Genomic DNA, 20,195 nt, shown 5'->3' on the forward strand with positions numbered 1-20,195 from the left:
AGGTGCAAATATATACCATGTAATGGTATAAGGAAACTATTGTGTTCAAAAGCAAAAGAAACAAACGAAAAAATGTTTTTGAAGTGTTCAATTCCAACCTGTCAGTACTTTGAATGGTTTGACGATGCCATCGATCCTGTCAAATGCAAGATGGTGAAATTACCAGTAGAGAATGGTTGTTACGCTTGCGGAGAATCTGGTCATTGCTTCAAAAACTGCCCACTGCAAACCTGCAACAAAGATCACTGCAAATCAAAGATGGAGATGAAATTTTGCAAGAATGAACACAACAAGAACATAGCATACCTCACTTGTACAGATTGTGACGGTTTTAAATGGGTCTCAGATGAAGTCTTCATTGCTGCAAAAAACAGAATTATGCATTCAAGTTTACAACTTAATGCTATATGTAAGGAACTCAACAATCTGAAAATGTAACCTGCAAATGTACTAATAAACAACCTGCCACTTTTGATTCAGCATTAATTCAAGTCTACAAAAGAAAAAAATATTGTCTTCTTAAACACAAAAAATCAGAAAACGGATCTCAAATCATTTCTTCTTAGCCTTTCCATTTCCCCTTCCCTTTCTTTGTTTTATATTCTGAGATACAGATCCAATGCCAAAGAAGTTATGATAAAGGTTATTTATTGTAGAGGGTGGAGTAGAAGATGGTGCTATAGATGGCAGACTCATAGGTGTTGTGGAAGCTTGAGTAGAAGATGGTGTTGCCAAAGGCTGACTGCCAGGCCCTGTAAAACATTCACCAACAAATGATGCCGTTCTCTTCTTCTTGTTTGACTTAGCTGCACCCCTAACTCCGGTAGTCTGACTTGGCTCTATGTTGCTGAAGGTGAAGCTTTGTGCATCACATTCAGTCCTTTGCCTCTTTGCAGTTGGATTAGATCCCACTTCACCACCAGCACATGTTCTTTTGTTGTGGTTAATAACATTTCCACATTTCCCACACCTCCTTTTTGTCTTCTCAACACGAGGTTCATCATAACTTCTTACCCTCTTTCTCTTGGGTCTTCCTGGTTTCCTACTGTGAGGAGGGTTCAAGATCTTCTTGTTCATGTTTGGCTGCAAGAACAAATGCACTTATATCAATGTAGTTGATAATATAAATAGGGCATATAGTTACAAATTTAAGAAGAAAAAGTACCTGGACCCATTCACTTTTATCATCTAGTGGTGCAAAAGTTGGTGCATATGTGGCCTTATAGTTCTCCACTGAATAGTAATCACTGCAGTACCTGCTCAAGCAGAGTATGTAAAGGTTAGTGCTAGATACATTTAAGTTCTGAGACAAGGTACAGATTTAAAAAAAGAGAAATCTTACTTTCTCCATTGTGGCCTTATGCTATGCAATGCACTCACTGCATGCATACAGGGGAACCCCCTCAACTGCCACTGCAAACAAGAGCAAGTCTTGGCAAGTATGTTCACTGTGAACACAGAATTCTTTGGACTAGTCACCATATATAACTCTCCAGCCACACAAGGGTCAACACCATAGTCAGTCACAAATTCCAACATTTTCTTAATCAATGTAATAGCAGTAGGAACCAAATTACCATCTACCCATGATGCAGATTCAGTCCTCCTATTGTACCATGTACCCATCACTAAGTTAGCATACATCATTCCTATCATTATAATTGGTTTATTTCTCATCTTGTTGATCATATTGTTAAAAGACTCTGAAAAATTGTTGTTCATATGTTCACAACAGTGAATAGGGTTAAAAAAGGCCCTGGACCATGTAGCAGGATCTTCTCTACTGAGATAAGCACCAGCTGCAGCACTCTGTTTCACAATATTGTCAAAATGTTCCTGCACAGCCAATCAAAAACTAGCTAACTTGACTGTCAAACAGTGCATAAAACCAATAACAAAGAACTGTTGTGAACTGTCAAACCTGAAAATGCTTTTCTTTGTATGCTTTTGCTGCATTCCATAAAGAACTGTATAATTCAAGACCCTTGTAATCCTTCTGAAATTTTTGTATAAATGTCTGCATTTTAACACATTGCAATTAACATAAGGCTTTATCTGATCTGACAAACAAAAGAAACAAGAAACAAAGTTAGACAAGAAAGTTACCTCCAACAGTATCTGTGGTGATGGCCAGGGAACACTATACCAACAGCTTCCAATAAACCTTTTTGCCTATCTGAAATGAAAGCCACTTTCACTGGATGTGCTAATATTGCATCCTTCAAATGCTTCAAAAAAATCCAATTTTCCTTTGTTTCAGCTCTGCATACCATAATTCCTAACATTACTAACCCATTCTGTCCATCAAGTGCAGTTGCAGCCATCAATACTCCCCCATATTCCCCTGTTAGATGGCAGGCATCAAGCCCTATAACTCCCCTGCATGCTTTTCGCCAACCCCTCATTGCAGGTTCAAATGAGAGTGTCATGCTTTCAAAGGTGTTATTCACTGTGTCAAAAGTGAACTTAGCAACAGACCCATCATTGCATTTAGTAAACATCTTGCAGAATGCTGGTACTTCATTGTAACTTTCTTTATAGTTCCCATATAATGACTGTAAAACTAGATTCCTAGCCTTCCATGCACATGTATATGGTATATTTACTCTCTTTTCAGCTAAGAAGTCTTCCTTGATTTTATAAGGGTCTGGAACAACTTTTTTAGGCTTATTCTTCATCTGATCAAGAACAAAATCCTTTACAAAATGAGGATCAGCAGATCTATTCCTATTTTGGGGATCCCCTTCACACTTATGTTCCAAATTCACTTTCCTAAGAACAAAAGTCTTCTCACCCTCTTTCTTGCTAGCATACACAAACCAAGGACAATCATGTTCTGTTTTAAACCTACACTCAGCCTTAATTCTAGAGGGAGCACTTCTATCCAAAATATATTGACACTTATTAAGAACACAATAACCCCTGAGATGTTTCTTAAATGCTTCCTTATTTGCAAATCTAGTTTTTACCTCCATTTTGCTAGGATCTACTGGAGTAAAAACTTCTTCTTCAGGGAAAAGATCTACATCATGCTCACCCTTCATGTACTGACCAAAATCATCATCAAAGTCATCCATGTAAGCAGGTCTTTCATCCACATCCTTACCTGCACATTCAAGATCAATCAGTACCATATAATAAGTTACAAATTATAATAAATGAAATCAGTTATAAATGAAATATACCTTTTTCTTTGCCTTCTTTTTCTCCTTTCTTCTTCTTCTTCTTCTTCTTCTTCTTCTTCTTTCTCTTCTTGTCTTCTTCATCTGACCCATACTCAATGTCTTCATCACTGTCATATACTGGAGGAGCTTCTGGATTCTCAATTGGGTGACATTCATCTTCTTTGGTGTTTTCCAGCTGAATATTGTCCACATCTTCAACAAACTTAACTTCATTTGTAGCTTTTGACTGACTGCAACCACTGCTACTAGCCTGAGAATGTTTGGACATGGGACATCCATGAAACTCAGCTTTCTTGATGCACCTTCAACTGATTTATCCACACTATTTAGCCTTGGGGATCTTCTAGGGGTGGTTCCCTTACTAACTGTCTTCTTCTTTGGTGTAGTCTTTGGAGTCCCAAACACTGTGTCTTTCATCCCCATCCAAAAACATATACATCCATCCTCATTTACAAAAGAATCCTCCCAAAAATTATCAAAATCATCATTGTTTAACAATGGCAGTGGCAGACATTCTTCCTTAAACCAATATAAATTAAACTTCTCTTTAACATCCATAGACAAACCCTTATACACCATATACTTAAGTGTCATCAACTCTGTTTCATCTCTATGGCAATCAGGAAATGCCAAAGTCTCATTCTTTGGCTCCGCATATACACTGATATTCCTAAATTTGAACTGACTGCAACACAAATGAAACAAAATCAGATATAAACCTATGAAAACCAAATGAAAACCTAATTAAGCAATATTACACCCAATCACGAAAATTAAACCCAAATTAAACAATAAAAATTTGGTTTCAAATAAACCCTAATTACAAAGGAAAAAAAACAGAAACCCTAAAAATCAATCGATCAATTAAATCAATTACAATGATTTTCATCATATATTAAGTCACGGGTTTCGTTAATCTTACCTTGATTCAGACTGTTTCAATCCCGGTTTGTACCTCATCTTCACTGTATCACCACTATCTCTGAATCCCTAAATATGTAGAACTTTTCTTCCAAATACACTCTGGTCTTTCACTAACATCTATGTCTTCAGCAAAAACAACTTCAATAACATCAGGACTCTTTTTCTTTTCAAACAGCTTCAATACCTAACCCTAGGAGAAGAGAACGAGGGAGGAAGAGAACGAGGGGGAAAGAGAAAGTGTGGTGAGAGATTACACCACACGCGTCTTTAAATGGGAAACGACACAGTCGTAAATTCTCCTACCGAGTTTGACTTATTCAACGCAGCTGACCGATCTGGTGGGCCCGGGTGTCAACTCTAACAAAAAGGCCAGTTTCTAAAAGAATTTAAAAGCTTGGACGGTTTATTAATTATATGGTTTGAAGCAGGACACTTTATTAATTTGCCCCATTAAAAATAGAGATGCACAAGAAACCTTTACTTTTAGTCATCTTTTAGGAAACCTTTTTTTTTTCTTTCTCTGTACTCTATGGAGTATTTAGAGGGTCATCTTTGTGCTCACTTAGACTTCACTTGTTCTTGTGATGTTGGATATTATATCCGTACCTCTCCTACTAGTAGTGCACAAGAAAACAACCCATCACTTCCTAATAAAGTTGAAATTCTGTTTCGGAGTTCCCATAGTCAAATCGGAGACGGTACGATCGCAACTGTGTTTAGTACACGTAGTGCGGGTATGCATGTGATTAAGAATTTGAAGTCGTGCAATATTTCTTACATAGATCATGATAGATATTTCTTGAAGCATTCTGACAGGAAATATATAATGTTGCAAAATGCTATTACAGCTTGCTTATAAGTATTACAACTAGTTGATATTTACACCAATGTTTTCATTGATATGTTTTTGCCATCAGGATTTTGAATGCCAACTTTGCTCTCATGTTTCCCATCTTTTCTGATATACCCTCTTTAGAAACTTCATGTTTATGTTCAACAGGCTCTTCATGCATATCAGACATGAAGTCCAAAATTTCACCTGAAGTTACAAACAAATATTCCCAGCACTCGAAAAAGAAAATTGTTGATTCACAAATTACAAACATACATAGTTGATTTCAGCTTTTCAAAATCAACATAATTGCCTTTTAACTTATCCTTTTTTTCTCACAACATGTATAGATTTTAGCATTTGTATGTTACTGGTTGATTAATTGTGTAATCGAGCTCTTAAACGTGGTCAAACCAAACCTGGAAATGGTGAAACCAAATCTGGTTACATCACATAAACTTTAAGTAAAGACACCGACATATATTGGTTCCAATAAACCATAATTAAAAATGATAAAACCAAATTTGATTGCATCAAAGAAACCAATTAGTAAAAACACCAACAAATTTAGTTCCAACTATAAGTAAGCCATAAATGAAAATGATGAAACCAAAATTGGTTCCATCGAAGACACAAAAATAAATAAATAAATAACTCCAACAGATTTAGTTCCAACCATAAGTGAAAATGATGAAACCAAATTTATTTACATCAAATAGCTATTAAGTAAACATACCATCAGAATAAGTTTCAAGCATATGTAAACCATAAACAGAAATGGTGAAACCAAATCCGGTTACATCAAACAAGCATTAAGTAAACACACCAACAAAAAATTGGTTTCAAGTATATGTAAACCATAGACAGAAATGGTGAAACCAAATCTGGTTACATTAAACAAACATTAGTAAACACACAAACAGAAAATTGGTTTCAAGCATATGTAAACCACAACTAGAAATGGTGAAGCAAAATATGGTTTCATCATACAAACATCAAATAAACACACCAACAGAAAATTTTAAATTGAACTGTGAATAATCAAATGAAAAAAAATAAACCTATACCTAATTAATGGCTACAAACACATGAAAACAGATGAAAAATCACTAATGAAACCAAACCTAAACCTAATTACGAAAATTACTGATGAAACCAAACCTAAACCTAATTATAAAAATCACTGATGAAACCAAATCAAAACCCACTGATTCATGTTGATTTCATCAAAAAATAAATAATTTAACACCATCACCATAGTTTCGAATTGACAAATGAAAAATATGACGAAATTTACTTAGTTGATACAATTCTTACCTTTTGGAATTTTTTCTTCGATTTATTGTTTGGAGTTTGTTTCACTGCTTTGTTTAATTTTTCATCTTTCTTTTTCTTCTGTTGAGTTTGTTTTTTCACCATCTTGTGTTTTGAGAAGATTTAGGTCAAAAATTAGGTTTAAAAATGATTCGATTTTATGGCTATAGTTTCACTGGTTGAAGTAAGTAAGAATTGAAAAGAGAGAATCAAAGATCGGTGGATGATTTTCACAGATCTGAGAGTTTCAGGATTTTGAGGGAAGGGAGTTTAATGGTTTTTTTTTTTTGTCGTTACGAATGGAGTTTTTGGGTTTACGAATGAAGATAAAGTAGGTGATTTATTCTTTAGTTATTTTAGGCTGAATAGGAGAAAGGACAGTTTAGACGGTTAAGATTATTTGAGATTATTGTATCACTTTTACTTGGATGTGTTTTATATGGATGAATAGCGACACCTTCACGGTTATAATCCATGGCCTACCTCTAAAAAGAAATCTCATTTTAGTGGGATTGGGTGGGGATGCCCATACGAGAAACTCTCCATCGGGATGTACTGGACGTTGACGGGAACAAATCTACCGGCTCTCATACGTCTGAACCACTGTCCCACTCAGTTTACTATTTTGACTGGAAAGCACTTCAGTTGGCTGCCTGTGTCCAAAACCTGGATGCATTAAGAAAGAAAAAAAATGTGAGTCTTCACATTTGTTTGCAAGAGTTCAGGTGGAAAATGGAATGCAAAGCAGTACGAAGGTGATGTTGAAGCATCAGCCGACTGTGCTTATGATTTGGAGAGGAAATTGGTTCAAGAAGCTCTTTCTCGTGATTCTTCTGGTGCTGTTCAATCCAACTTCTCTTTGATTACACCTACTTCTGGTGTCTTCCAGGTTTGATTTCTTTATGAAACTTTGTAGATCTGTGTTCTGTTTCAGATTTCTTTAATTTTTTCTACTAGAAATGGAGATTTGTGGGTTTTGAATCTGCTATTGAAATTACTGATGAAGGTTTTTTTCTTGGATATGATTTTTGTACCTTTATTGTTGATTTACATGAATCTCTGCAAGTAGTTTAGCACATGGTTCTGATTGATGTCATGTTTTTGTACAGCTTTTGTGGGTTTTAGTTGGTTAAATCCATGCCATGTAAGGTTTTTTTTTTTGAATAGATTGTTGATTTTCATCTAGCTTAGTCTAGATTTGGGGGTTTTGGATGTGTTCTTTTTGTTTTTTTTTTTTCCAGATTCTTTAGTTTTCGGCTAGAAATTGAGATTTGTGAGTTTTGAATCTGCTTTTAAAATTACTGATGAAGCGGATTTTTTTTTTTTGGTGGTATAGATTTTGAACCTCTACTGTTGATTCATGTATGCTCTGAGATACTATTTTCCGCATGTTCATTGTTTTGATTGATGACATGTTTAGGTACAGCTTTTGTAGAAATTGGGGTTTTAAGGGACTTGTTATGCTCTAAGTTTCTAATCTTATTAATCAGCTTTTGTGGGGATTGGGGTTTTAGTTGGTTAAATCAATGCAATGTAAAGGAGCTTTTGTTGGAATTGGGACTTGTTAAGTTGATTAATGGTACCATTTTTTTGGTATAGATTGTTGATTTATGTAATTCATGGATGGTTGGTAATTTTTGCATCAAAATTGCTCTTTGATTTTCTAGTCTTGGTTATTGAACAGCTTTTGTGGGAATTGTGGTTTTATTTGGTTACATTCATGATAGGTAAAGGAGCTCTAAGGGTTTTCTTCGTGGCGTCAAATGATGTGGTCGATATCATTTGTCCTGTGGGTTTATATGTTTTAGTGTTCTGTCATTTTTTGAAACTGTAACCATGCCTTTCACTAAGGATCTTAGTGTTCTTCCCACTACATTTGATGTTGCAACAGGAGGTTATCAAATTTCATGGGGTGTTACCAATCCATTTGGTAACCCCCTGTAGCAGTATTGATTGTATGGAGGCGCGAAAGGAGTGTTGCAATTAGTATGAACATTAGATCTGTATGTATTCAAGGTGTTCCAAGTAGGAATTTGTTTTTTTCTCTGTTTTACATATGGATTCAGACCAGGAAAAGCTGTGATGTCAAGTGTTTGTCCTCTTTTGGATCGTTGTTTATCTGGTGTTTCAATGATTATGAAGTAATGCTCTGGAATGTTGTGTTGTGGTGAATCTATTCTTTATCTGATGTTTCAATGTAAATGAAACAATAGATTTGTATGTGTTCAAGGTTCCAAGCAGGAATTTAGTTATCCACTTGATTCGAATCTTGATGTTTCTCTGTTTTACATATGAGTTCAAATCAGGAAATTTTTGATGTCAAGTGTTCGTCCTAATTTGTGATCAAGATCCTTTCCATGTCATGTTGAGTTTTATTTTGCTGTGTTTTCTTTTTCAGAACCTTAGCATTATCTGTTTCATTTGTTGATGAGTCTGTGACATTGGGTCTTTCAGGTGGTTATTGGTGGAGCAAGTGCTGGCTCTTTTGTTGCAAGCTCTGGTGGTGGTGCAGCAGCAAGCTCTGGTGGTGCAGCAGCAAGCTCTGGTGGTGCAGCAGCTGCTGAAGCACCTGCAGCTGAGGAGAAGAAGGAAGAGAAAGAGGAGAGCGATGACGACATGGGATTCTCTCTCTTTGATTAGACAGCCCTTGTTACTGGAATTATTGGAGGTTATGACAATTTCGCCATTAGTTGTAACTTGTGATCTGCAGACAGGATTTTTGTAAAACTAGGTTGTTGACGTTATATGTGATGTTTGATGGGATTTCGCCTTAATTGTTGGACAAATTATGATTTGTGGTGTACTCTTTGACCGCACTGAGATTTATCACGCAGTTAGAACAACTACTAGTCTACTGAAACGTATTTAACTCTTATTTCTCGAGTTTTACAGAATTTTTATGTCAGTAACAGAAACTACGGGTAAACACATCCCATAGTTTATTCAATGGGATATATATATATATATATATATATATTAGCGTGCCGATATCCCTTTGCTGCTATCACCGATTGTTGGTATGCTGTCTGTGTAAGATAGTAATTCAGCTGATTCTAACAAAAGCTTTCGCTCTTCTTCTTTGCTTCTTGTATTCGTTACATCCTCATCATCTAAGACCCAAGGGTGGTTAGATGACACCCTTGTTATTCCGTGCAGCACTATTGCTGCTTCTTTCATTGAAGGTCTGTTTTCTCCCTTCATTCTTAAGCATTTTTGTGCCAGTTCTGCCACTTCCTGAATCTGCTGGTGCCCATGTACACTACTGACTCGCTCAATATCATTTTTTACCAAATTTTCGTCAAGAATTGCAAACAATCTGTTGGTTTTCAAAGAAGAAAGGAAATAACTAGCCAGATTTCTATCCTCTTCAGGCCTGTTTTTAGAAAATACAGCTTTACCGGTCAGCAATTCCACAAGAAGCACACCAAAGCTGTAAACATCGCTTTTATCTGTTAATTGGCTTGATTGCATGTATTCTGGATCTAAGTACCCAAATGTGCCTTGAACTACTGTGCTTAACTGAGCCTCATCGGTAGGATTCAACCTCGAACCACCAAAATCTGCGACTTTCGCTTTGTAATCATCGTCTAGAAGTACATTACCTGATTTGATATCTCTGTGAATTATGGGTATGGAAGCTTCAGAGTGCAAGTAGGCTAATGATCCGGCAACTTCTGAGGCTATCCTTAAACGATTTTCCCATGAAAGAGCAGTTGGACCTTCACCACGTTCATGTAAATGTTGGTGAAGCGTCCCATTGGAAATATATTCATAAACTAGCAAAGGAACTTCACTCTCCAGACAACAACCCAAGAGCTGAACCACGTTTTTGTGATTGATTTGTGAAAGCACGGCAATTTCATTAACGAATTGCTCATTTTGGTTCATATCGACTATTTTCGTCTTCTTAATAGCAACCACTTCTCCATTAGATAAGGTTCCTTTATACACCGTGCCAAACCCTCCTCGTCCAAGAATTTGACTCTCGTGATAGTTGTTAGTCGCCTTGCTTAGCTCCTGCTCAGTGTATATTGTAGCAACTGATCGGTGCTTTTTTTCTCCTTTGCCAAAATTTCTACTGGCCTCGATATCCTCTTCCCGTTCATCAAGGAGTCGGTTTAAAATCAAACCACCATTTTTCTTGAAGAATTCTTCCCTGACTTCCATGTGTTTTCTTTTCCTATATCCCCAGTATATCCAGAAGCCAGTCACCAGACTCACAAGTAGAAGAACTAAGCTAATGCAGGCACCTGTATGCAAAATATAGTTAAGAAAACTTTAGATATCCCCGTCTGCAATATGCTAAAACAACATAATAGAAGATTTTCAAAAGCACAGCTAGGCTAACACTTACCAACAACAATCTTGTTAAGACTATTATTCGGACTCCCGGGAAGATTGCTCTGACTTACGAGAAGGCAACTTGTGGTATTATTTCTGACACCAGGACTATATCCCTTATCGCAATAACAGTTGAAGCTCCCTTCTGTGTTGGTGCATTTATTTCCTGGTCCCTCAGGACAGTTATGTTGACTTGTGGTGCATTCATTAATATCTATCTCGCAAAGGAAATGCAAAAGAGTTCGTATATACACGTTCGTATTATCATCAGAGTTATTTCTCATTAAATTTGAGAGCTAATTAAATTATCAAGAGAACAGTAATCAGTAAATATTACCTTTGCAATGACCAACAGTACTCATGTTTAGGTACGGATTCCCTTCGTAGCCCGTTTTACAACTACAGCGATAACCTTCAACATCACTGCTGGCTGCCGGGACACAATCAGTGTTAGGTCCACATGCGTAGCTCGTTAAATTTCTTTGAGCTTCCTCGCATGTCTCGTTACCAATAGTCCAATCGAGCACTACGGGAACCCTTAAGGTCCCATAATTTTTGAAAATTTTGAGGTATGAAGAAGAAAAGTTGAATGAACTTGTTTCAGTTAAAAACGCATAGTTACATGGATTGAACTCCAAATTCCTACGGGGACTAGACATGCTTCCAATTCCCGTTTGATATTTCAGAAGCCCGGCTGGAATAGAGGCCTCGCAACAACCAACACCATTGCAAATTCCATCTGTGGTATCTTCTATTTTATCGCAGTATGACATACATCCTGTACCAATCGTTGAGTTATAACCATTCCCTACTATATATGCCAAGGTGTCGCAACCAATAGCTATGAACTTGTTTTTTGTACTGGAGAAGGTAAACTTCCCAAATTTTGCCCATGTCCAATCATTATTCGTTTGTATACTCTTATCTGAACAATTAGTAACTATTCCCAGGTTGGTTGTCATCTCGCCGCTGAATATTGATATATTTGAGACAGTTATGTTGGAGCCATATACTGGTACTCCGTTGTCGCATTTTATTATAAAAAAATAGTTGTCTATGCTACAACCATCGCCGATACCAAATGGGTAGGGTATGCTAACGTTCCCGCACATATCTTGGCAGCCAGGCTTGGCAATTACTCTTGAATCATTGATCATCGGTGTTTCTGCAGTAGATGCTAGTTGCAGACATAATAACAGGAGGAAACACTGAAGCTTTAGGAGAAGATGTAAATCCATGGTTTATTAGTATTTTCTCTTTATGATTTTTTTCTGGATGAAAATTTGATCTTTATGAATTATGATAGTTCGATGACATATGTATACGGAACATCTTGATGTTATTGACAACATTATTAATAAATAGTTGAAAAATAAACCAATGAACAGTTTACACTAGATAAAGAAATGTCTTCTTCAGTGAAATATACTTATTTAGCGTCACACTCGTTTCCAGAGTAATGCAACCCACACGAAGATGACCTTCTCAAAGATGAAAATTTTGAAAAATTCAAGAAGCTGGTGAGCTATTTTGAGTGTTCAGTTTTGTTGTCAGCCATCCCAATTGGAACCATATAATATTAGTCATTACCTGGTCTTTAGCTTGACAAGTTGTTTGTTGCCAGATTTTATTGGGTGAAATATGATTGATGTTGTCGGTGATCTCTGTAAGTTGACAATTTCAGTCCATGTTTTTGACATGGCCGCCTGGCCGGTAGCCTTAAATATCAATATTTCGTTAGTTTCTCATTAAAGAAGAATACATCCCAATGGCAATATATGACCATTTCATTGTCTTAAACCATCCCAATTGCAACTAAATATGTCATCGCATATTAATGGTGTGGGTCATGAACAATGATCTTTCTAAATTGACTATTTGAGTTGCTGCTTCCGACTGGTGGACAATAGACGACTCTTTCAAGCTGTCTCTATCTACAAAAGGCCGTCTCGTACGTTTATGTGTTAGATTCATTATAGGTATTACCTCACTTGCCAGATTTTATTGGGAGAAATTTGATTGATGTTGTCCGTGATCTCTGTAAGTTGACAATTTCAGTCCATGTTTTTGACTTGGCCGCCTGCCCGGTAATCTTAAACATCACTATTTCGTTGAGGTCTGACCATTTCTTTGCAAGTTGTCTTAAGTTATGATCTAGCAGTTGATGGCGTGTCTTACGACTCTTTCCTGATACTGATGTTGCCCAGTAAGTTGCTTGGTAAGGAAATAAGAAAATTCACCCCAATCCTAATGCAGGTGGAATTCGCACTCTGCCTCCTGGTAGCAAAAATAACTTTCGACCGTTAGCTAAGGAGAGCTTATTGTTGAGATTATTAGTCCCACATTGTCTGGGCAACCTAAGATCCTGCCGTTTATAATCTCTTAGGGCCTCTCCACTCATAGCCAATTGGTTTTGAGTTGGATGCCCGTATTCTAACATGGTATCAGAGCAGGCTATTTGCGACGAGTCATTGACCGCGCCTTTACTCCGCATCACCCGATTTATTGTCCACGTGTTAGACCCAACGAGGCTACACGTGAGGGGGCATGTTGAGATTATTAGTCCCACATTGTCTGGGTAATCTAAGATCCCGCGGTTTATAATCTCTTAGGTCGCGTTTGGTAGCTTGGATATACCCATCCTAGGATGGGTTATCCAGATTAAACGGTTTTATTGTGTTTTTCTCCCCTAAATTCTAATTTGGGATAAGAATAACAAAACCCACCATGATTTCGTAGCCTCAAAAAGTACGATTAAGGTATTCTCTCGAATACCTGTTTTTCCCATTTCCTCACCAAGAATAGAATGGCACAATCCCACTCTGAAACCCACGAATTCCAGTATAACCACTAAACCCACGATTGAGATTTTCATACTTCTTTTCCTCTATATATACCGATGCATATCTTCATCGTTTACATCGATACAAGGTACTCTTCTTTACATCTGATTAAATTTCTATGATTCAATTCATCCTAGTAATTTCTATGATTCAATTTCTTATCATGCAAATCTGATTTGCAAGTTACTATAAAATCTGATTCAATTTTTTTTTTATATAGAGGGTTTTCATATCATATCTTCTAGGAATCAATTGCAAGTTACTGGTACCATATTCATCCTCTTTCTTTTTCTTATCATCTTTGTTGATGCATGAATATTTATCCATCTTCTTATTATTGTGTATGTTGTTTTTTGTTTTTTTCAATTGCATGTTGCCGATATCATCTTCATAGATTAATGATTTGGTTTTTCTGTTGATAGTGGTTTTTCTTCTCATTACTACATATGTTTTCTTTTGTTTTTATCAATTGCATGTTGCTGGTATCATCGCAATTATAATGATTTAGGTTGTTTGTTTATAGTAGGTTGGTATGACTTAAATTTGGGAAAGATTTTTTAGTAGATTTGATTGAATCAGTAGGTAATTCATTTTGTTTATGACAAGCTTTGTTTGAGTAATTACTAGCTTCCCAAGTTCACAGGGTTAAGCTTTGTTGTGTGGCCAAGTTTCCTGAAAAGTTTGTTTAGCAATAGCTTACATATTCAGTTGATTATAGAATATGGAGAGTGATCAATCATCCAACCCCCAAACTGGAAGGACAACTTGGACTCCTCCCATGGATAGACTGTTCATAGGTCTAATGGAAGACCAAGTACAGAAAGGACAACTACTCGATGGTCAATTCAGCAAATATGCTTGGACACACTTTGTTGATAATTTCAAGCAGAGTTTTGGTTCTTCTTTTACCAAGGATGTGTTGAAAAATCGTATGAAAACTTTGAAGAAGAACTATGTTGCTGTGAGTACTCTTAGAGGTCAAAGTGGATTTGGATGGGATCAGTCGCGAGAAATCGTGATTGCTGATGATGCTGTATGGGATGATTATATCAAGGTTTGTAATTTATGTTATTCATTAACAATTGAATGAATTTTGATTTTCGTTTTGTATTTAGAAGATATGCTAATAGGAAAATTTTATAATTCCACTTGCAGAAGCATCCTGATGTCAAATGCTGGAGGACAAAGACCCTTGCTCACTTTGATGAGTTAGTTATTATATTTGGGGATAATAGGGCCAATGGAAGGTATAACCGTTGTAGGAATGACAATACTGTGCAAGATGATGATGACCATGATAATGAAAATTTAGATAACACGCAATCTCCAGATACCCCTCAAGAACAGAATGAGAATGGATATAAATATAAGGATGAGGACTTGCGTACATCTGACACTCAAAAAAGGGATCGAGCTTCAACAGGTCTGAATTCACGTCCTTTTAGAAAGACCAAAAAGAGTACAGGAGAAGGAATGGTAGATGCAATTCAGGTAATGGCAGCGGCTGTGAACAATGTTGCGACTAAGAAAGAAGAAAACAAAATTTCATCATCTTTAGAGGCAAGTTTAGTGTCCGCACTCGAGGATGTACCAAATTTGGATGATGATACTTTTGTGCAGGCGCTAGATTTATTGGAAGATGAAAAGAAAGCTAAGATTTTCATTGCATTGATTGGGAACAGGAAACGACAGTGGTTGTTATCGAAGCTCAATATTTCCGCATATTATCCTTCCAATTTAAGTGACTAGGTGTCTGATAGGGTGAAGTTTGACCACATAGTATTCTCAGGGATTTCGAATTACTAGGCTATGTTTAAGTTTCTTTTCATTTAGTAGTTTGTGTCAGAGATTTAATTTGGTTAATGTTTAAGTTTAGTGTTGTTATGGCACTGTAATAGTAGTTTTCCTTTCAATTTTTATGAATTATGTTCCTGCTCTATGAATTAAATTGAAATGTTTTTATTTTTAAAGTTTCCATGTTGATATTTAATTTTCTGTGTGTTTTATATTGATATAATGATTTTTAATCTTCTATATTCTTTCTGTTGGTAGGTACATATAAGATATCGTAATATGGCGAGTTCTGACGATGAAGAAGATTTGGTAGTAGTTGTAACAGCAGCCACAACAACACTAATTGTTGTTTATTACCAATATTTTTTGGAGAAAACAATATGCCATGATTCAATTCTTAGTGGTGCATCTCATGTAGATGAAGTCTTAAATGGTCATGATGCACGATGTCAGGATAGTTTTCGTATGGAAAAACATGTTTTCTTAAGATTATGTGATATGTTGAAAGAAAAGAAGTTACTTCGTCATAGTAATGGAGTTCGTGTTGAAGAAAAAGTAGCAATTTTTATGCTTGCTGTTGGACATAATGAACGTAACAGGATACTTCAAGAGCGTTTTCAGCATTCAGGTGAGACAATTAGTAGACATTTTAATGCAGTCTTGGATGCTATTGTTGCATTGGCAGATGATTTTTTTGTACCAGCAGGGCCTGATACCCCCACTGAAATCTTAGAAAACCCAAGATTTTATCCATACTTCAAGGTATTGCATATCTTCAACCAAGCTTTATCACATAAACTCAATTAGTTTTTGTTGTATATATAAATATGTTTGTATCCACAACCAACTACTTTTTACTCGTATTCTTTTCATTATAGGATTGTATAGGAGCCATTGATGGAACACAAATACCAGCAATGGTTGGTCTCGACGAACAACTCCCTTTTTGGTGCAGAAAAGGGTTCATTTCGCAAAATGTTTTAGTAGCTTGTTCCTTTGACTTACAGTTTCAGTATGTTCTAGCTGGTTGGGAAGGCTCGCCTGCTGATTCACGCATACTAGATTCAGCTCTAACAAGATGCGATAGATTAATTGTGCCCGAAGGTATAACGTGCTATCATATATTTCTCATTCTACTTCCAAATATTATTGCCAACCCATGTTTCTAGCTTTGACATCTTTTTAACGGGAAGCTCAGGTAGACAACTACTTTTTAATTAGATAGATAGGCATGCTGGTCATGCTGTATTTTTCATCATTTGTTCAATTCATCATTTACTATCAAAGAAACCCTCCAGTTGAATTATGTGTTTGGAATTCCTAGAGCATGACATTTAATCTCATCTGTGAACTATTTGTCTGTTTTTTTTAATGATTATTCCTAGAGCATGATATTTAATCTCATCTGTGAGCATGACATTTTAATGATTATTGGGAACTATTTGTCTGTTTTTTTTAATGATTATTCCCAGAGCATGATATTTATTCGCATCTGAGAGCATGACATTTTAATGATTATTGGGAACTATTTGTCTGTTTTTTTACACTTCCCATGTCTCAGTTCAGTGGTCTTCCGAGACCCACTTAATCTCATTTGTGAATCCATTTCATTGATACTCACGGGTGGCTTTCAGAAAAGAGATAATAACTCATGGGTGGCTCTCAGTGCAGTGGTCTTCCAAATGGTAATCGAGTAAAATACGGGCAGTAACAAGGGTTTTGGTTTTGGTAGTTACTGTTGGTTTTAGCACTGCATTGCAATAGCTGCCATTCCTATTCCTACTGTTGCAGGGAAAATTGTACAATGTTTGTACTTCATTTTAGAATGGGGAAGAAGATCCTATATGCAGTAGAGTCTATAATCACATTTATGTTATATCCACGGAGAGCTTGATTGATAACTTAGCCTTTTTTTGTTTGTACAGGTAAATTTTATCTCGCTGATGCAGGATTCGCCAATATGCCACAGTTTATTACTCCATATCGTGGTGTCCGTTATCACTTGAAGGAATTTGGTGGAAATCGTCCAAAATATGCAAAGGAATTATTCAATCTCCGACATGCATCGTTACGGAATGCAATTGAACGTGCTATCGGTATACTTAAAAGACGCTTCACTATTTTGCAACTGCAGCCTCAATATCCATTCGAATCACAAGTGAAAATTTTACTTGCATGTTGCATCCTTCATAACCATATCCGCAGAGAGTGCATTAATGACTTGATTTTCGATGATGAGAACTTACAAAACCTACTAGAAACCGATCCAAGAATGCAACAAGACAGTGAATGCCCTACACTTGGGAGAAATAGACAACGAGAAGTAGCTTCAGAACTTCGAACTTCAATCGCAGATGCAATGTGGAATGATTATCAGCGTCGCCGCCGCGGCTAATGTTTGCATACTGTTGAGTTAGACTTCGATACTGTTATTTTCATATTGTTGTTTAAATTGGATGAGTTAGACTTGGATACTGTTATTTGCATATTGTTGTTTAAATTGGATGAGTTAGACTTGGATACTGTTATTTGCATGTTGTTGTTTAAATTCGAGAGCGAAACAAACATGATTCAAGTTATACTTATGATTTCTGTTGGGTGATTGAGATGTTAACCAAACAACTTCTATGTTAATATGGGATAAGATAAAATTTGAGACAAACATAATTCAAGTTAACCAATTCCTAGTTAGATAACTGATATCTCTATTTAGGATATGTTGTTGGGTTTCCAAGATGCCAGCAGACCCTTAGGGCCTCTCCACTCGTAGCCAATTGGTTTTGAGTTGGATGCCCGTATTCTAACACTTATCTCAAGATGGTAGAGGATAAGAGCCACAAAATACACTAATTGGGGGAAACTAATAAATCAATTCGGGCTTGTTTCACTACAGTCTAGTAGAATGGATATGGCATCCCTTTCCCTTATAGTGAGGGCGAGGGGGTCGATTCTCATTACGGAGGGTTGGATTCCCTATTTTTTTCGTCTTTGAGTTACAGGCGGGTATCATGTTATTAGGATGACGGCTGGATCAACAGTGGGGTTGATGTGGCTGGCTGGGTTTGATCTGAGAAGTGCGGTTTAACTGCGCCGAAAAAAATAAAAAAATAAAAATAAATTGGGGACTACCAAAAAAATATAAATTAGGAATACTAAGTAGTAAAAGGAGGTGATACCTATATACCATAGTCCGTCTTTTTTCTTCCCGGAAATTAGGATAATATAATATATAAGAGCTTCTCCAATGAAATGTATGTGAGAAAAATTCTTTAAATCCATGTAGGACAACGAAGGTGGTCAATCTTTGACTAGCAGGTAAGTGCTTGTCTGCTCCTGGGGAATTTATTGCCAGCGCAGCACTTACGCCACTCGTGAAACCTGGTGGGGGCCTTAGACCTATAGTAGTGGGCAGGTTGGTGTCCAAGTCGGATGCTTCCACTGTAGGGAAGGAAACGGCAATTTACTTGCGTGGTTATCAATTTGGGCTGGGCATTCGCTGCAGTGGTGAGAGTATTCTTCATTCTGTCAACATGTTTTGGGGATGAAAGGTATTACGGATGACATCTTTATTCTTCCGGTGGATTTCTCTAATTCCTTTAATTTGGTTGATAGACCAACACTCATCAAGGAAGTTAGGCAGTAGTGTCCGGTTATTTCTTAGTGGGTGAAATTTCTTTTACGCAAATCTAGCTAGATTATACTATAATAAGTTTCTTATGTCTTCTGAAAGGATGTAGCAAGGAGACCCACTTGACCCATTTTTGTTTGCCTTAACATTGCACCTTATTGTAAAGAAAATTGCCACTGAGTGTAGTTTCGATTTTACAATATTGATACTTGGACAACGACATACATGTTGGTGATACTTAGGATACCTCCAAAGCCTTAGGTATTATACAATCCGAATGCGGAAGCAGGGTCCTGCATCTTAATATCGACAAAAGTGAGCTATTTTGGCCAATTAATGATCTCATAAGTCTTGTAGAAGGTGTTTTTCCTATCAATATTGGTAGACCGGAAGTATGGGGAAGCTTCATGGTGGGCCTATTAACTTGTACTTACGGTTTTGTAGCGACATGGTTTTAAGCAGAGTCAACTAGATCATACAGTTGATGATAGCTATCAGAAATCTAAAGGATCCACAAAATGAGTTGTTTCTATTATGCAATTGCACAGGCGTTACGGCCCCTAATCTTCTTCTCTTTTTCATCTTTAGTGTACATGCTTTATTTCTTTGTGACAATACATTAAAAAGGACTATAGTTTAGTTAAGATATCAAAAAAGTTTAAAAACACTAGAATTTATTCAGTTATATTACATAGATAAAATTTGTATTATTCCATGGTATCCAAACTTTTATAACATCAAGTAAACTAATAACATCAGTAGCAATTGGATCAATCGATATTTATGCATACATACTTCAAACAATCAGTACTGATAGAGTCAGTCTATATTTATGCACACGGTTACAACAAAATCTCGGAAAAATTATCAATCACATGATTTTATTTCATCATCAATATTTATCTCTAGTTAGTTTTAAAACCAATTATCGTTACTGAAGAACGAAATAGAGAAATCGAACGAACATATAAATCCATGTTGGCAACTATAAATTAGTTTAATTTAGTATGTTGATAACTATAAGAGAGTAACAAATGAAATGACATTTTCTAACCAAATATGTTTCAATATACTTAGAGAATGATACATAACATAAATGCTCAAATTGGGTCAACTTTATGAAATATTAAATTGTTTTTGCTTTACTTTGATACAAAACATAAGTGCTACACTTCGGTCAACTCCACGAAATATTAAATTGTTTTTGTTTTACTTTGAAATCACGGAATAATTGTCTTTTAAGAAATTTGCAGAAACTCATTAACAAAATTGTAGGCGAACAATTTACATGTGAAGGACTGTTTAAACTTTACCAATAATCATAATATCATCTT

The 20,195-nt window shown here is 36.3% G+C and overlaps 5 protein-coding genes and 1 pseudogene across 6 annotated transcripts; 2 read left to right on the plus strand and 4 right to left on the minus strand.

Moving 5' to 3' along the window:
* Nucleotides 1–48: 48 nt before the first annotated feature.
* Nucleotides 49–1,542, minus strand: LOC113328943. Of its 2 annotated transcripts, XM_026575941.1 has the most exons (4): nt 1,343–1,542; nt 1,166–1,256; nt 307–361; nt 49–222 (listed from the first exon to the last, which is right to left on the minus strand). In XM_026575941.1, the coding sequence occupies exons 1-3, from the start codon at nt 1,537–1,539 to the stop codon at nt 356–358; spliced, it is 294 nt and encodes a 97-aa protein (XP_026431726.1). In that variant the 5' UTR covers nt 1,540–1,542; the 3' UTR covers nt 49–222; nt 307–355. The 2 variants fall into 2 exon arrangements, with proteins under 2 accessions (XP_026431726.1, XP_026431728.1); XM_026575943.1 differs by lacking the exons at nt 49–222; nt 307–361 and adding an exon at nt 827–911.
* A 714-nt stretch (nt 1,543–2,256) lies between these two features.
* LOC113328707 lies at nt 2,257–3,204 on the minus strand. The gene is made up of 3 exons (XM_026575728.1): nt 3,186–3,204; nt 2,399–3,106; nt 2,257–2,297 (listed from the first exon to the last, which is right to left on the minus strand). The coding sequence occupies exons 2-3, from the start codon at nt 3,075–3,077 to the stop codon at nt 2,257–2,259; spliced, it is 720 nt and encodes a 239-aa protein (XP_026431513.1). The 5' UTR covers nt 3,078–3,106; nt 3,186–3,204.
* Nucleotides 3,205–3,430: 226 nt separating this feature from the next.
* Nucleotides 3,431–4,331, minus strand: LOC113328708. Its single transcript, XM_026575730.1, has 3 exons — nt 4,108–4,331; nt 3,488–3,870; nt 3,431–3,435 (listed from the first exon to the last, which is right to left on the minus strand). The coding sequence occupies exons 1-3, from the start codon at nt 4,143–4,145 to the stop codon at nt 3,431–3,433; spliced, it is 426 nt and encodes a 141-aa protein (XP_026431515.1). The 5' UTR covers nt 4,146–4,331.
* Nucleotides 4,332–6,946: 2,615 nt separating this feature from the next.
* LOC113328782 lies at nt 6,947–9,098 on the plus strand (annotated as a pseudogene).
* Nucleotides 9,099–9,209: 111 nt separating this feature from the next.
* On the minus strand, nt 9,210–11,905 carry LOC113328781 (wall-associated receptor kinase 5-like). Its single transcript, XM_026575795.1, has 3 exons — nt 10,934–11,905; nt 10,610–10,810; nt 9,210–10,505 (listed from the first exon to the last, which is right to left on the minus strand). The coding sequence occupies exons 1-3, from the start codon at nt 11,832–11,834 to the stop codon at nt 9,232–9,234; spliced, it is 2,376 nt and encodes a 791-aa protein (XP_026431580.1). The 5' UTR covers nt 11,835–11,905; the 3' UTR covers nt 9,210–9,231.
* Nucleotides 11,906–14,160: 2,255 nt separating this feature from the next.
* LOC113328709 (L10-interacting MYB domain-containing protein-like) lies at nt 14,161–15,188 on the plus strand. The gene is made up of 2 exons (XM_026575731.1): nt 14,161–14,493; nt 14,595–15,188. The coding sequence occupies exons 1-2, from the start codon at nt 14,161–14,163 to the stop codon at nt 15,186–15,188; spliced, it is 927 nt and encodes a 308-aa protein (XP_026431516.1).
* Nucleotides 15,189–20,195: the final 5,007 nt, after the last annotated feature.

Source organism: Papaver somniferum, unplaced genomic scaffold (genome assembly GCF_003573695.1).
Source record: "Papaver somniferum cultivar HN1 unplaced genomic scaffold, ASM357369v1 unplaced-scaffold_114, whole genome shotgun sequence".
NCBI classification, from domain to species: Eukaryota; Viridiplantae; Streptophyta; class Magnoliopsida; order Ranunculales; family Papaveraceae; genus Papaver; species Papaver somniferum.

Excerpts from the sequence above, each read along its gene's own strand:
- LOC113328707 (XM_026575728.1), bottom strand. The coding sequence starts at position 3,077 with ATGGATGACTTTGATGATGATTTTGGTCAGTACATGAAGGGTGAGCAT. Across the intron at positions 2,298-2,398 it reads ATTTGAACCTGCAATGAGGG|AATGGGTTAGTAATGTTAGG; the intron begins GTTGGCGAAAAG and ends CTTGATGGACAG.
- LOC113328781 (XM_026575795.1), bottom strand. The coding sequence starts at position 11,834 with ATGGATTTACATCTTCTCCTAAAGCTTCAGTGTTTCCTCCTGTTATTA. Across the intron at positions 10,811-10,933 it reads TACTGTTGGTCATTGCAAAG|ATATTAATGAATGCACCACA; the intron begins GTAATATTTACT and ends TTTGCGAGATAG. Across the intron at positions 10,506-10,609 it reads TCTTAACAAGATTGTTGTTG|GTGCCTGCATTAGCTTAGTT; the intron begins GTAAGTGTTAGC and ends TTTTGCATACAG.
- LOC113328709 (XM_026575731.1), top strand. The coding sequence starts at position 14,161 with ATGGAGAGTGATCAATCATCCAACCCCCAAACTGGAAGGACAACTTGG. Across the intron at positions 14,494-14,594 it reads TATGGGATGATTATATCAAG|AAGCATCCTGATGTCAAATG; the intron begins GTTTGTAATTTA and ends TTCCACTTGCAG.
- LOC113328943 (XM_026575943.1), bottom strand. The coding sequence starts at position 1,539 with ATGTTGGAATTTGTGACTGACTATGGTGTTGACCCTTGTGTGGCTGGA. Across the intron at positions 1,257-1,342 it reads ATAAGGCCACAATGGAGAAA|GTACTGCAGTGATTACTATT; the intron begins GTAAGATTTCTC and ends CTGCTTGAGCAG. Across the intron at positions 912-1,165 it reads ATAAAAGTGAATGGGTCCAG|TGGGATCTAATCCAACTGCA; the intron begins GTACTTTTTCTT and ends CTGGTGGTGAAG.
- LOC113328708 (XM_026575730.1), bottom strand. The coding sequence starts at position 4,145 with ATGAGGTACAAACCGGGATTGAAACAGTCTGAATCAAG. Across the intron at positions 3,871-4,107 it reads TTGAAACAGTCTGAATCAAG|TCAGTTCAAATTTAGGAATA; the intron begins GTAAGATTAACG and ends TTTGTGTTGCAG.